Raw genomic sequence first — 17,264 nt, forward strand, 5'->3', positions numbered from 1 at the left:
ACTTACATTAATGAATCAATAGACTTAGGTTTTATGAAGATGGCGATGGGATAGAGTTGTGCTACTTGTAGTCGTTTGATGGCATTTCCAGACACATCTAGAATGCAGTGTTTACCCTGAGACAGAGGCACGCAGGAATTTAGAAAAGATGTACCACAATAAACTACACAAAGTCTAATCTCTCAGGTCATAATATTAAAGCTGCACAATAAAATCTAAAAATAAACTGAAATCACAGAGTGGAGCCTGAAATCTAAACTATGTTCTAAACCACAGCAAGTAAAAGCTCCGTCCAGAGAGAAATCCCAGAGCAGCCGGGCTGATCAACACTTCAAGAACTAATAGTACTTCAAATTTTTGCTTCCATGTGGTGCAGCAAACATGCAGCTTTGAACAGGTAAAGAGTCTCACCCTTTCAGCCACATATTTCACAGACTGGACACTCGTTCCATACAGATTATCATTGTACTGTCCCGCCTCAATGAACTTGTGCTCTTGGATGTCTTTCTCCATCTGCTCCCTGGACATCACAAAGTGGTAGTCTCGTCCGTCCACCTCGTAGTCCCTCTTTGGCCGAGTGGTATCTTTGGTGCAAAGAGGAGAATATAATCTTTATAACTTAAGACCAGACTTATAACAAGACTAGTAGACACTTGCATTTACTTATGTTTGCTTTTTAATTCTGTCAGATTCTACACAAACTATTAGTTATAAAACATAAAAGGAGAAAACGTACGGGGACAAACTACTACAAGACACATTTTTCTAATAAAAAGGGATGAAAGAATCAACTCAGCTTATCAGCTCACTTACCCTGATGCCCTGAACTGTTAGCAGCTTTTTATGGTTTAAGGGTAAATTGAAATAAAAGAGATGAGTAAATAAAAACATGCAAAATAAAAACATGCTTTGGCTGATGAAGGACACAATGCACAGAGGAATGAGTCAAAATGGGGTCACAGTAGGTGCTGGGCTCATGCGCACACACACACACACACACACACACACACACACACACACACACACACACACACACACACACACACACACACACACACACACAAACCAGAAGAACACAAACAGATGAACAGTAACTTAAGCTGATAGTGTTCTTGCCATTTATGTCACTATAGAAGCATTACATGAAGCTGAATGTATGATGTACTTCATATTTTTGTATGTCATTTCTAACATCAATATAATATTTCTGAAATGTTCCTGAGCTTATGATATTTTTCTCACATGATATCAGTATAATATTATAGTAAGTGTGTGTTCTCTCAGATACCAGAGGAGAGATTTGACCGTCAGGTGTCTGTCACAGGTGCTACTGCACAAGTCAAAACTCTGGAATATTCATACAGCATTATCATGTGTTACTGCCAGTTCACCACTGTCAAACTAAAGACCTGTATCTCTCAACACTTTTGTAGTTTACATGTGTTTTATTCTTGGATGAATGGTAGGTGCAACAATAGCAAACAGCCATCACTGTTCTAAAGAGAAAAAGCACATTTGGGAACACTGGTGAGCTGAGGGGGTGATGTTGGTGTGAATGACACTTGACTGTACAGTAGATATGATATGATCATGGTCATCACTGATCAATGAACATAGGCAGTGATGTCACCATGTCTACTCCTTGTCAGTATCACATCATGTCATGCTATAAACTATCATGTAATACTTGATAGTTTGCAACCACACAACACTTGTTGAACACCATGAATACTGCCTGTCATTTCAGATCATTTTTGTTTCACTGTTGGATACATCAAAATAAACTCCTGCTCCATTTCCATGAACTACTTACGTGGAACACAAGAACCAAACTTGTCTGGGAACTCTGATATCAGATCATCATTGATTCTGTCTTTCATCGGTCCGAGGATGATGATGGGTCTGGCATAATTAACTGGAAGGAAAAACAAAGTATGTGCTCTGAGCATGAAAAGTGAGGGACGTTTGAGTTCCTACCATGAAACAATGATGTGACATATAAGGGAGCAGACACAACTAGAGACAGTAAGTTTTAGGTTTGAATAACCAAAGTAGCTGCTGGAACCCAAACTCTACATTTGTCTAACAAAGTGACACAGCTACTTTCAAAATGACAAGCATAGCCTGTATAAAAAGACTTAATTATTGATCTAAAATGTTTTATTTTATTTAATGGAGTATATGGAATATAAATAGAATACAAATCAAATAAAATATGGCATAAATACTACATTTATAATATATATATTATCAACATTGGAATGCTCCGATGTACTTGTTCTGTCTCTGTCATTAGAAGAGTTACTTGTGTTGATTGAAATGTTCTCATTTTCTTTCATTGGAGTTCTTTGTTCAGCAAGATTTTTTTCCTGCCAGGAATAACTGAGCCCAAGACTCCACTTAACTTTCATCAATTACACTGATACTTTATGTTTGAAATATCCAAATGGACATGTGAGCAGCATTAGTACACTGTGATACAGTGTTGATGACACATTTTCATACACTGGGAAGTGTTGACTTACTTTCCTGTCGCATCACAGGTTCATATGAGAGAATCACGTCCTCTTGACTCCCTGGTGGGATACATGGTGAAAAATCTTATTATGCTATTGGGACAAATACTCATTACTGACATAAACAACATGCCACATTTAGCTAAAGGCCACATGCATGGCAGCATGTCACGTTTCTTGGTCCATCATAAATACTCCAGCAGCGAATAGTTTGTGCTCATGTTCTATACAAAACTTCCCTGGTCCAATCAGAATGATGTATGGCAAAGCAAAGAATTAACCAAACTTTTATTCAGCTGTAATCATGTAGTGATATTTTGACCTTGAGCTCAGTATCTTCTGCTTTTTCAGAGAATTAATTCTGAACATCAGGAAACTTCATACAATATGGCATAAAATTCCATATGTGATTTAAAGTTACATGGCAGAAAAAGATAAAGCATCACATCACTTAAAATGGTTATGTGATGTTTTTATAACTTCACTGTACAGAAATGTAGCAAATAATTTGAATTTTGTCGGACATGCTTTAATGTTCTGTCTTAGCTCATGATGTCATTAATGGGATGGTTTGCAGTTTTTTGAAGTGGGGTTGTATGAAGTACTTATCCATAGTTATTGTATTATCTGCAGTAGATGTCTGCACTCCCCCAGTTCAGAGAAGAGGCAGTCCTGGCATGGAAGCTAAGTAACGTACTGCTGTGGGCACGCACTGTATTACCTGTAACAGCACTTTCTGACCCAAAGAGCTGATCTGCAGTGTAATACATTGCGCATGCATATGAGTACTGAAGTTCTATGGTTGAAAAAAATGTAGTGCCAAAGGAAAGGGCTGTCTGATGTCAAGGTAAAGCGGTGAAAACATTCTAAATATAGCGTAGACTTAAACTGATCTTGATTTTTTTAGGTGGGCCTTTTTTAGGAAGCTAAAATACATTTTGCTGCTGGCCCTGTCCACAGCAGCTTAGCTTCTGTGCCAGTACTTCTGCCTGCTTGTCCAAACTAGGAGGAGTGCAGATCGCCATCTACTGCAGGTAATACAATGACTATGGAAAAGTACCTCAAACAACCACACTTCAAAAAATGTGAACTATCCCTTTAAGTGCATCTGGTGCTACAAGGTTGTTTGAGTGATAAATGTTGGTTTTAGATTTGAAAAACACTTTTCTTAGTACATGTAAAAAAAAGGAATCCCTGAAGTCCATCTGCACAAGAAAATCCTGAATGACCCTGATTAGTAGTTATGGGCATTTGGTTTCAAATCAGTTTTTCACTTAAATAAAGACATCTGTATATGCCTGTATCCCATAGACTGAAACATTTACTCCAACAGTAAACCACACATTACAACATAACTTACAAACAAACAGATGTAATTCTATTTTAAACTGACATGCTCACAAGCAAAGACAAAACATTTTAGGTTTTAATGCCAGCGTCATGCAAACATGCATTAACCATAATCAACATCTGAAGACAGATGTCAGGCAGGGGTGGAATTAAAACAGTGTAAAAAGACTGTTGATAGAAGTTTGCTAATATAACTCAACTTAACAAGAGTGTGTAAACCCTGCTGGCAGCCAGCAGACCAAAATGGTTTGAACCAGGTGACACTGTCATCTTTACAGGCCTGAGCTCCCACTAGCAGCAATAATATAAATCAACATTATTCAAAAACCTTTATCAGACACCACTGAAAATAACAAAAACCAATCAACTGAACAGAGCTGGGATATGCTAACCTGAATCAGCCCCTTCTAGGCTAATATAAAAAACAACATCTCTTTGTTTACAAAGCTCTGACTACATATTAATTACTATTAAATATAAAACAATATTTGCAAGAATTCATGTCAACCCTTATGATTCTTAACAAGCTGCTCTCAATTGGCAGTGGCACTTTTTTTTTTACCATAAAACAGACCAAATGGAGAACCCCTAAACGCGCTCTGAACCAGGAGTTTAGTGAAGCTGCTTCACCCCGTGTGACAGAGGTTAACAAACTGTAAACTGAGAAGCAAGACACATCAAACAAACAGATCATGCAACCGTGCAAGCGAGAGAAACACATTTGGACAGGAAACGCAACGAGGACGTTATTGTTGTTGTGGGAAAACAAAGATGAGGACTCATTCCTGAACCAACTTACTGAATGTCTTTGTCCCATACCCATCATCACCTATCCCCAGGATGTCCTATTGGCCGTCCAAAGAGAGCCGGAATAGGAGAAAGAGAAGAAGGAGGAGAGCCGCAACATAAGCAGAAGGTAAGAGGCAGTGAAAGGAGGGAGCTGTGGGCCTGCAGGCCGGATCAAAACCCATCTGTCTCTGTCCAGACACTGAGCAGCCAGCAGGGGGAGTGAAATACTACATGTTGACAAGTAGGCTAGTTGAGATTGAACCTGAATGATCTCTGTAGGGAAACTGGGTCGTACAATATCACCATATGGGGACACATCATAGCAAATGAACAACATTGACTTGGCTCCTCTCCTGACTGATCAGTATCTGAGCCAGCATGTCTCTGACTGTGATCCAAAAGAAAGAAAGAACACAAAGACAAGAGGCAATGATCAAGAGAGAGGAAGCAGGAACAGCCTCCATGAAGCCCCTACCCTTGATATAAACCTGTGAAACCTCTACCAGCCCATGAGACCTACACTGACCCTGCATGTAAAGGACATGTGTGTCTGTGAGCTTACTTACGGTCTGAATCACTGCCATCCTGCTCACCCTCTTTGTTCTTGTAGAATGGGAACTTTCGTGTGAAGATGAAATTCTTTTTACGTTTGTCATTGAATGACTGTGAAGGGAGAGAGAGCATGGGGCAAACAGGTATATCTGTCACGATCATGCAGACAAAACAACTGCTTGCAGAAAGTGGGACGTCAAGAAGTGTATACAGTGAAAATATCCGTACATCTACCCATCATGTCACTGTGAACAGTTGGATGCTCATTTAAATAATATTGTATTCAACTTCCATTTAAACCATTTAAAAAAATTCTGGTAAAAGAAAGAAAGAGAAAATCTTTTCATGCTGAGATTTTATTTTGCTAAAATACTGGTGGCTGATGAAACAAAATGACTTACATCTACTTTACATTCTATGTCCATATCTCTTATTGCTGAAGAGATACATTTTCTCAAGCTTGGCTACAGACGCTTGTGTATTCAGTGCATATCCAAGCCACTGGAGAGGTGTAAATTCTATTTGAGAGTTCAAACTCATCATTTGAAACCAGGAGGTTGTGTGTTGTCATTGAGCTCATTATGAGGAACTGATAGGACTTGACAGAGCAGGAAAAGCGCACGTGGAACTGATAATGTTAACAATAGTTCCATTCAATTAAAGTGTCCAAGGAAGCCATAGAGGTAAACCATCATGCACTATACCAGGATTCAGCCACCATTCATGTTATTAATTCCACCTGTGCTTTTCCTGTTTTAACGTGTCAAAATGTCAGCTGTGAAAATGGCTAATAAAGAAGCTTATGAAAGCTTCAGATTAGGAGTTACAAAGTGGATGAATCAGAAACAGTTCAGTACAACAGTAGAAGTCTAGTTCTGTCCATGTGGGGGAATAAAACTGTCCATTTCTTGTTGACGTGCCACAGTTGCATCAGAGGCATTTAAAGTAAAAGCAAGGTGAGAAAGAGTCAGAGAGATCATGCTATGAGAAAAAGTAAGATAACCAGGGTTTAGTCATAGAAAAGATTGTGATAAGCACACACAAAACACATGCAGTGATAGAAACAAAAGGTGGAACTCAAGAGGATGAGACTTCAAATAATGAATAGTGTGTCCGTATCATGATTTAGAAAGAAAATGATGCTGCTGATGTGTGATGTGTGTACAGAGTCATGCTCAAGTGTATTTACAGCCAAATTGTCAGATGGTCATTTCTTCCAAACGTTCATGTTTATCCTTGTTATTGATCTGTTAGACGGTGGACATTTACACCTGCTTTCTAGTATGGTTTTACTTGGTAAAATGTAATTGCCTTTTTGATACAGCTGTATAAATGAGATACATGTGTGCAAAGTAAAAAGTGTAGTTAAAAAATGTTTGACCAAAAATCAATGAAAGAACTGACTCACTTGTCATAAATCAGTCTCAATTACCACTAAGGACAAGACTAAAAGGAAGTTGGCTAATTTCTTGTCATTACATGACTTGGGCTGTGGCTCATAGTTGTGATGTCTTTGATGTAAATGAACAAACACGCACGTACGCACGCACACACACACACACACACACACACACACACACAGTGTGAAACTGGCTAATGTGTTCTACTGAATCAATGAATTCTAAGAAAGTTTTCAGACCAAGTTGTTAATGGAAATTAAAGTGCAGGAAGAAGAACAAAGCTGCGGAACCAACATCTGACAATGTAAATGATGAGGCATTTAAATGTGGCTACACAGGAAGCCATACAGTCACGTAAAGATTGAAAGATTTCACACTATGACTCATCAAATTATTATCGTGGTGATATAAATGGTCACTTTGCAGCTCTCATAAAGGCACTTACCCCTTTTGAGTCAAATGACCCTGGCTTGGCATTGAATTTCACAGTCTTCAGACGTGCCCGCTCTTTCCTTTCCACCCTGCCAAGCAAACAGCCATTTCAGTCATTAACCTTCGAGATGAAATGAAATGACTCACGATGACACTACGCTGAACTACAGAAAGTTTTGGGAACTTTGAGGTGAGGACAAGTCTCAAACATTTGTACTTTAAGTTTCTTAAAATCTATATTTTCCTCAGTCATCGCTGCTAACTATAGAGATTGTATGTACACTAAAGGCTTTTCATTTTTAACCATCCACTGAGCTCCTGGACTAAGATTCTTTATGCCACACCCTTCCCATGGATAAGAGCATATATTGTCATTTTTTAAATGATTTAGTTTCCTTTCCAAGAGCAGCAGTGGGTGTAGGGGACAGCAGAAGCACTTTTCTTCATTAACTATGAGGGAAATTGAAGAATATCAATAAGTTGCTGTCTGTGTGTCACCAGTCACAGAGGCAATGATTGCTTCTTTTTTAGGATATATTTAGTAATATATAATATATTTATCGATAAATCTTTGACTGGCTTCAAGAGTTTTCACAACCAGACACAGATTTCTATGCACCGCTCACCGTCTCTTGCTGGGGATGACACCCATTTCCTCACTGTCTCCATGTGGGGTCACACGACGGGCCTGCCACCACTCATCATCTGAGGCGTTGATGACGTGGAGGATGTCCCCGTACCTGAAGCTGAGTCCTTGGCTGGGGAGGCCGCTGTCCTTTGACTTCTCATAGTCAAACAGTGCCCTGTTCAGCGGAAGATATCATGCGTACCAGGATTATTACTGCAAATACTTCGAATTCCTATTTTGTCACTGCCACTCCTCCATGTGAGGTCTTTCCTGATTTGATAGAGCAACTTGAAGCACAGCTTTACCAGGTCACAGAGAATGGTGACTGTTGTTCCATGGGGGTTGCTATAATAAGAAATGTTCTTCTGACACCCTGTTCCAGTCACAGATCTCAAACCCGTTTTTTACATGTATGAGTGCAATCTTAACATGAACAGCGTACACTCCATGTTACATAATGAAACATCATGAGTTTCTCAGTCATTTGTACGACAAGGAAATAAAACAAGCCTTTTTAATGACTGTATCAAATGGAGAACATGTTTGATTTTCTGAATTCTCTGAATTTAGCTTGAACATCCAAAACTAGGGTAAAATCCAAAACAGACCAACCTCACATAGAGCGATCTCTTTTGATTGGTTCGCAGAGATCCCGACCCAGAGCTCATGCTGTGGTTCATCATCTGTTCCCGCAGGTCATGGATTTTGGCCTCAAAACGCCCGTACTCTGCAAGACAAGATTAGAATGGATGAAGACTGACAGCCAGGTCTGCATTGAGACTCCAGTGCTGTACATCCTGGGAAAGAGGAATTCAACCTAACGATGCTGCTAAACTCTATCTGCTTGAATTCTTAAGAGATTATTCTCACTAAAGTGAAATTAAAGGAGGTGATGACAAAGTCAGGGTGTGTGCTCAAGGGAAATTTGCACTTGACATATGCTACTGTATATTATTTTCATTGTGAGCTTAACGCAGTGCACTGCATGTACATTATTAAAGTAAATGGACACATATACAGGAGGTTTTCTTTACATTTACACCTTCTAAAATACTGTGTTCTTAATTGGTGACATGTCATTTGCTACCAATTTGTCATCAATACTCTACTACAGTAACTATACTGTAGTTAGACTAAATTAATTCCAGCTGACATCTCCTATATTTCTGTCATTTGTGGTCATTTTTAGCCATGCAAAAAGCTAAACCTCTTGCAGCAGACGTTCGTGACTAAATTGATCCATTAAGATTCAAAGCAAAATTCTATAATTAACATAAAAATGCACCCATTTAAATCATGTAGAGGAAAGAGATATGAGCTATCTAATTTGTAATTTGAATGAGCTATTTAAATTCCGGAGGTCACTCTTTGTGTTGCTGGCTTTACACAGAAAACACACAGAAACACATCATTGATTTCTTTTGTTTACAAAGATGCACTTTGCATGACCCACTAGGATTTCCAGTCAGTGACGTCTGAAGCCATGAACTGAATCGCTCTTGGCAAAGCAAAAGAGGATGTCAGGATGTGAAAACCAGTCACACCGTTGACAAGTATGCTTTTCCTGACAGTGCAGTTACTATGAGGATGAAAAAGCTGATAACTTGAGGCATGGCTGACTAATCTGTCACTCGCAGAAGATCAAGCAGTAAGGGGACATGACATGTTGTGCCATGACATAACCGACCACTGACTGCACTGTGGAAATGAAAAAGAAAGAGCAAGAAAAATAAGACAAATATACTGTAGATATACCTGAGAATAATGAATGAGTTGTAATTTTAAGATGTTTTTTCTTCAATTTTATCCGAGAAAAGCCTGTTTTCTACTAGATGTAATTTTCTACAGGCTGTCAAACAGGCATCCAACTCATCCTTGCTTTCTCTGACACTGATGCTCTTCTTCATCGCGCCATGAGATAGGCTATTAAAGAAATAATTAAACCGAGTTTTCAAATGTGAGCAAAAGAAACTTCTCATTCTCCGTAATCATCTTTACAACAAAAGGAAAAATCACAGAAACACTCACTCTCTCACTTATCTTCCTCTCCTTTTTGCTGCCCATCTTAGCTCTCACATACCTGTCTGCATGTTCACTCTGATGCTGTATCTTCTGCTGCTGTCGTCTCTTTCTTATATTGTGTTCCCCTAGTGCTCCTGCCCTGTGTTCTCTACACACAGTCCAATACTGTGACTCTGCTGAGAGCAGCACTAAGTAGAGAAAGGGAAACACCTCTCTCTCTCCTGTGACTGCTCATAAGCAGCACAGGGGCGGAGACAAGCGCCAAACAGAATAACTGCTCCAGACTGATAAAGCATTGCTTTATCAGTTAATGATATACCAGACAACTCCTCTCCCTGTCACATACAGTATGTCTGATCATAGACCACTGCATTATAAATCTGGAGCTATGAAACACTTCAGAGAGAAAACTTGTAGTTTTGCAGTTATTTTCAGGCATTAGATGACGACTGGCTTTTACAGGTATTCTTTAATTTGTTTGTTTGGCCTGAGGTATTTCAGCCTGACCTTCACTTGTACACCATCCCACATACAGTTTACCTGTCTACGCATCAACGACAAAGGTAACTTAGTAATCTTTTGTGATTCAATGTTGACCTCTATTGTTATGCAATATGACAAATCAATAAAGATGTCTTGATTCCTCCTAAGCATTTGTGCATGTGAATTTGCAAAGTTCATGGAGCACTATGTATGTGACATAAGCATCACGGCACCACAGAAGCCTCTGCCTGACCCTTCCTGTATTTCTGAAAACAGAAATCTCTTACTCAGATACCTTAAACACACAATATATCATTTTCTGCCAGAGTTGTTGTCTTCATTGTGAAACAACCAGCTTCTCACGGTTAGGATTCTTTAAGTGTTCATTGTTCAGGAAGTTTTTACCGGGACCCGAATTATCTGCAGAGGTCTCCTCCTCTCCAAAACAAACAGACCCGGTGATTAAAAACACTGAATAAAGCAGTTTCACGTTAAAAATCCTCAAATCAAAAGAACATCAGGAGGGGCTGTGAGCCGAGCTGCCACAAATATTTGCTCAGCTTGTTTCTTGATAACTTAAGATCCAGATGTCCAATGACTGAAATTCTTCATCTGGTTAAAAGATATAGTTAAAAACAACTAAGATCTAAAAGTGTATTGGAAAAATGTGGCTTAAAACTGGATAAAAAATCAATTTATGTATGTGTATGTATTATGTATAATGTAAGTACACAACTCAACAAAATATATAACATAGGTCTAGTAGTTATTAGACATTTTAACACATAAAGTTACATATTGGGCCTTTAAGTAGCCTACTTTTTAAAACTCACTAACATTAAGTAGCCAGCTGACATTTACATGTGATGCTATGCTTGAGAGAGTTAAACATAGTGTACATACAACTCTTAAAATTCACAGATTTTGAGGTTTTGAGATATTTACTGATGACATTTTTGTCACCACACCAGTACAGTGGAGGTGAACGAGATTTCATTTGTCCACATCAATGACAAATTTCACTTCAAAAATCAACAGCAATGCCTCTTCAAGAAACAACATCCTGCTTACTCTGGATAATCCAAAGATACTTTAGTTTTATCTACTTTTGTTGGAACAGCTTGCGATGAAAACTGTTGACAGCTGAACTAAACATTATGCACAAAACTGAAACTAAATGAGCTGCACTACAATAGTGAGTGATGGCTAACTATGGGATGGAAAACACACCAGATGTAAAAAAAAAGAAAGCATCATTTCAAATAGATTCTCAAAGGGGAAGGAGAAAGGACAGTGTTTGAAGGGTCACGACCTGGGAGCACAGGAACAAAAGGCAAAGTCAGGAGGGTTGAAACAGTGCATGTGCAGTTGAGGACTGAGAGTCAAACAGGTTGGGAGAGGTAAGGATCAGGTGTGCTTCAGTGGGTCAAATGCTTGGTGAATAGGAGTGAAGAGACTGTCTGTGATCGCATTCACTCAGTGACTCTCAGTGAATGATGCTAATGCTCAGAGCAGCCACAGGTGCCATTGGCACAAACCTGGTGCTGGAGAAGGAGCCCGTCGCGGTGAGCATAGAGCAAGTTCTGATGGGTAAGAAAAGAAAGTAGTTAGTCTCAGAGGGGTTTAGAGTCCAGTTAGACCGCTGTAAGATGTCATCTCAGACTGGAACAAGGAGACGAAGTGGAAAAGATGAGTTAGAAGACTCTGAAGAGGTCTTCAGATTGAACTTGATGACAAGTTGATTTGCTTCTTTATTGATCTATGCTGCATTACTGAACAGTCTCTTGTGAGACAGAGCTAAGTCAGTCCAAACCTCTGCGTAGAAAACTTTGCTTTCAGCATCAGCTCTCAAAATTTCTTAAAACTGGTCATGTTTGAGAGGCAAAAGCAATCTAACACCAATTTTCAAGTGACCAGTCTCTGGAGTCACTTGTTGCCAACTATTCAGCATAAATCAAGACATGTATAATAGAACTTTGACTCTTCTTTAATGTTTGGATGAAGATCTGAGAGAAAATAACCATGATGTAGATACTTGTGTGACAAACAGCTCTTGGTATAAGGGGCTGGACAGTTTGTGAGTTTGGCACCTCTGAGACATTGAGAGGTCTTTGGCTGAGTCACTGCCTCCACAGCCCTCAAGTAGATACCGCTGCTGTTGACCTTAATCAGAGGAGGCATGTTACCAGTCAAAGCTGTCTGATGCATTATATGTTAATGACAGAAACATGTCAGACAGTCTTTGGTTGATGGGGGGTTGTTACAATGTACAGGCTGATGCAACAGGACAAAGAAACCACTCATTTACAAGCAGAATGTTGTTTGTTTAATCAGATAATACCAATTACTATGCATCAGACTTTGTGTCAGTAGATTAAACTTCCAGTTATTCAACATTCACAATTCTCACAGTTATCATTCTCAAGCTAGAATCGATGTCTGGGAAAACGGTTCCATTAGCATCCATTAAGTAAACAGGGGAGATTCCGAGAGGCAGCCTGAACCAAAACAATTTTTGCAGATAACTGATGATTCATGATGATTTTTTGTGCTGAGGGGAACACTTTCTGTGTATAACCATGTGAAAAACAGCTGCGACTGTAAGCTCAGTTTAAGTGTCACCTTGACCCTAAAGGTGCCTGGTGGAGTTTACATTCAGTGTTAATCACCAAAATGAATTGTGTGTATTCTTTAGGTCTAAAAGGTGTCTAATGCATTGCATTCTCCATAAAACATATGCACAGTGGATTTTTCTTAAATGTTTGAAACCTGCATTGTTTACATCCATGTTTACTAGCCAGCAGTCTTCTTCCTCACTTTGTTGGTGCATTGCTGTGGTGCATTACCGCCACCTGAAGATCAGTGGAATAGTGTGAAACTATTGTCAGGGATGAGTATTGCATCACCTGCATGCACATACATATACATCCCAATTTAACAAAACAGGGCTCCATATGTAAAAACATGACTCTATAGCACTACTTGTGGTCAAAAACTCCAAAAGGCACTTTTAACTCAAATCTCAATCATAAGAGAATCGTGTAACAGTCAATTTAGTGCTAGAATCCTCTGAGTCTAAATTCTTGCAGTCAGGTGGGGTGAAGGGACAAAAACAAGCCTTGGAATTTAAAAATGACAAACCAAACATGAAATGAGAAGGGAGCTTGCATTATCTTCCTGTCTCAGCTATGAGTTGGTACAATTGTCCAGCTAGCATCTAACTTGACGACCAGTGAGGACCCTGTCTTGCTCTCTTCTCAGTCTACATAGAAACCCCACCTCCACTGCTGAGGCTGGCAGGCTGGTGAAGCTGTCACTCATTTGTAGGTTTGTTGTTTTTTTCTGTGTTCTGCCCACAGAACTGACTGTTTTGCTTTCTCCTCTTCTGAGTTATCACCATACAGAATGAAAATGGAGACTTCTGTGGGGATGCTTTTATTGTAACTCTCCAACAGAGCTTAAACACGTGTTTGATAGTGATGTGTGAATAAAGTTAATGAAAAGAAACATAAAGTGGAATTGCTCAGTGGGTAGAGAAGACCTGCTTAAGCACTGTCCTGTGAATGTTCCAGCTGTTGAACAGGATGTTTACACCATGAGCTTCTTGTGTTTGTACAGTAGCTTGTTTGTGCTGACTCACCTTCTGGTCTGTACTGGGCGATGATGGTGACCACCTGTCCTGCTCCTTTCAGTGCTGCTGCTGCTTGTTCATGTGTGGCTCCTCGTAGGTCAATGCCATTCACCTGTGTGAACAACAAGGCAATACAAAGGATTATTTTTCTGTTGTACTGAACAAAGTACAATGAGGTTGAGGACAATGTAAACAAAGGATTTTCACTGAGGCCTCTTGTCAGAATGACTGATTAGGGATTAACTGAAAAAAAATCACTACCTCACATGATGTTCCATGCAAATCAATACTGTAGCTCTCTCTCTCTCACTCTGTCTCCCATGTTCTTGCTGAGACAAGTTGCCAATCACAAACATTAGCTTCCAGAAATATGCAAGAACATCTTTCACATCTTAAAACATCTCAAATTTAGTACTCTCATAAATAAGCAACTGTCTATGAGCAGGACAGTTACACCATGAGCTTCCTGTGACACAGTTAAGATTCCATCCATGAATTCAATTCTCATGTTTTCAGGACATTGACTACAAATATTTTTCTCTGCCTCTTCAACTTAAATTAAAATAGCATACAAGTGTTCCAACTTCTCACATTATCAAAAGAAGGTTTTTTCACTAAAGAGGATAAACACAGTTTTCCAGCTCAGTTCTTAAACACCTCTTCCTTAACATTTGGTGTGCTGTTTCAGTGTCAGGAACCTGAACAATGGCAACAGACCAAACAGCCCGAGGTGTGAGTGTAAAAAGAGCCATGCTGGATATGAGCAGATATACTCAATAGGAGGGGAGAGACAGAGGAAGTTATTGTTAGACTTAAAACCAGGCCACTGTTTGAATGTTAACTGTCTGCTTTCATCAAGGTAGACTGATGTGCTGATTGGACACAAATTAAGTGGCAGACAGTGCCATGTTGATTTACTGCAACAATCTGCAGGCTATACAATACCATAACACCACAATTAAATGAGACAGTGTAATCTGTTGCACAGTGTGGTATTAGTGTGGGAGGCAACCTATTACAATTAGCTATAATGAGGCAGAACACTTGACTTCCTCCCAGCTACTTCCCACTGTGTAATCTGTTCATTATCTCAGTCAATCATCATACATATGTTGATATTTATTATTTATTGGTGTGAAAGCCTCCCTGTTTGTTAATGCTGCTGAGTTCATTAAACAAGGGGAGCAGTTTTTCTCAAGATGGAATATGTTTTTAAAGAGGCTGGACTTATGCAAAACTTATTCACAATTAGGTATCATCTTCCAATCTAACATTTTTAAGAAGCTTAAATGTGGCGTGGAATGCCCAAACTGCATAAATCAGAGGACAAAGACATCAGAAAGAAAATCATCTCTGATGGAGACTGGAAACCTTTGGAAATCTTTCAATCAAATCTGAATTGAACAATCAAAATGAACATATATGTATATGTAATATGTAATATGGATTTATCTTAATGTTGCAATTATTCTAGGGATAGAAAGTCAGGTGATCACTTTAAGTAATTCTCAATTACATTTTACATGATGAAAAACTACACTCACTATGAGGGTGCTTTATGAAAAGTCAGAAAACTCTGATTAGTTAACGTACACCTTGTTCAGATGCTGAGTCCAAAAATTGTGCAAAGTACAACACACAGAGGTATTTTTGACACCTCTGTATCTGATGAAGGGCCAATCCAGGCTTGAAAAGTTGTGTTTTTTTTTCTAGATGTAATTTTAAAAAATCTAGTAGGAGCATTCTGCAGTGTTGTGAGACCTGGGGGAGCATCGTTAATATATCCTTCATTTGTTTTGCTCTTTGAAAACACAATGCAAATGCAGACTGTTTGCCACTCAGAGGGAAGAGAGTGTAACAACATCTGCACATGCTGACATCACACCCATACTCTTTACAGACTGGATGACCACCAGAGTTTGGCCATCAGTCAGAATCTTTGAGGAAATCTTACCTGGATTTTCAGGCCCTTTATAGAAGGGACATGTAGCATTATGATACACATATCATAGGCGACTTTATTAATATAGATACTGGACCTGAATGTGCAGGTGTAAAAAACTCCTCTACAGGTCATCTGTAATTCATACATAAGTACAGTGATGTTAAAAGTTAATGGCATGCAGTGAGAAACTGGATCTGAAAACCTTATCATTTAACAAGACCTGCGTTAAGTTAACTCACTCTTAACTACCACAGACACACCATACCTCTCTGCAGTTATATTTATAGAAATACTGCAGCGGTTATGTTTTACTAGAACAAAAACCAAAACCAAAACAGAAAAAACCACAACCAGGTTGTTACTATCTGTCTCTGAACATGAATCTAGGCCAGTAGGACTATTACACTCTCTATTAATATGCTGAGAACACACAGGTTTAACACAAGACAACCATTTTGAAATCAGATCTGTAGCTGCAGTGAGGCTGCATAGCCCTCCTTTAATTAGTTTCCATCTTTCTTTTTTCAAATCACTTTTGATATAAAGATGTGCAGTATGTAACAGGTAAGAAGACATTCAAAAATAAGCTGAAGTATTTGGAGTTATTATAGTCTATTAATATGCATTTAATCTCTAGGCCACACATTTCTATAACACACAAGGAAAAAACTCAAAATCCAGATGATGACATGCAAATTTACACATCATGATTTCTAATCTCACAACTCTTTTACATGTTTCCAACATGGGTGTGTTTCTTGCATCTTTCTCTCGTGCACTCACCGATAAGATCTGGTCGCCTCGCCGCAGCTCTCCACTCAGATCAGCGGGCCCTCCAGCCAGGATGAAGGAGACAAAGATGCCCTCGCCATCTTCACCGCCTACGATGTTGAAACCCAGGCCTGTGGAGCCTTTGTGGAGCACGACCTTCCTGGGTTCCCTGTACAGACAGTTCAGATAGTACATCAGCTCGGGGGAGTCAGTGGGTCTCAGCATCCTCAGCTCAGGATAGTGGAGGACAGAGAGGTGGACAACAATCGCGCAGTACTTCGACAAAAGCCTCAGTGATGCTTTTGCTCAGGCAACAGAGCTCAAAGACTGCTGGAGCTCCACAGGGGGATGGTGCTCTACTTAGGATCACTTGTCCCCAATTCAGTTCTGACGGAAAAGGAATCTCGTCACATGCTTACACACACACACACACACACACACACACACTGGTTTGCTTTCTCTCTCTCTCTCTCTCTCTCTCTCTCTCTCTCTCTCACACACACACACACACACACACACACAGATACATGTATACGATGTGCACAAACATAAACAAAAGGACACCAGCTCCCTACAGGGTTATAGTATTTTGTGTTCCTGGCACCTCAATATTAACACATTTTTGTTGTGTGGTGCTGAATGTCAGAACTACTTACAGTGTGCATGGAGAGGCAATGGTATGGGTGAAACCTACTATATGATGACGGTAGTCACTCTTTGTCGCTGTCCAACAGAAGGAATATCT

The 17,264-nt window shown here is 39.4% G+C and overlaps 1 protein-coding gene across 16 annotated transcripts in view; it reads right to left on the minus strand.

The window, feature by feature from the left end:
• The window catches only part of dlg2 (discs, large homolog 2 (Drosophila)), a 184,484-nt gene that overhangs the window by 4,651 nt on the left and 162,569 nt on the right, over positions 1-17,264 (minus strand). For 14 of the 16 annotated variants that reach the window (XM_042430975.1, XM_042430968.1, XM_042430977.1 and 11 more), the window contains 10 exons: positions 16,532-16,688; positions 13,813-13,915; positions 8,280-8,394; positions 7,666-7,842; positions 7,053-7,128; positions 5,222-5,318; positions 2,526-2,576; positions 1,814-1,915; positions 412-584; positions 7-116 (listed from right to left, as the gene is read on the minus strand). In XM_042430975.1, coding sequence (XP_042286909.1) covers positions 7-116; positions 412-584; positions 1,814-1,915; positions 2,526-2,576; positions 5,222-5,318; positions 7,053-7,128; positions 7,666-7,842; positions 8,280-8,394; positions 13,813-13,915; positions 16,532-16,688 — 1,161 coding nt within the window. Of the gene's footprint in view, positions 1-6; positions 117-411; positions 585-1,813; positions 1,916-2,525; positions 2,577-5,221; positions 5,319-7,052; positions 7,129-7,665; positions 7,843-8,279; positions 8,395-9,747; positions 9,872-13,812; positions 13,916-16,531; positions 16,689-17,264 lie in introns of those variants that run through there. The other 2 variants (XM_042430980.1, XM_042430979.1) reach the window with 2 other exon arrangements.

Source organism: Thunnus maccoyii, chromosome 13 (genome assembly GCF_910596095.1).
Source record: "Thunnus maccoyii chromosome 13, fThuMac1.1, whole genome shotgun sequence".
Lineage (NCBI taxonomy): Eukaryota > Metazoa > Chordata > Actinopteri > Scombriformes > Scombridae > Thunnus > Thunnus maccoyii.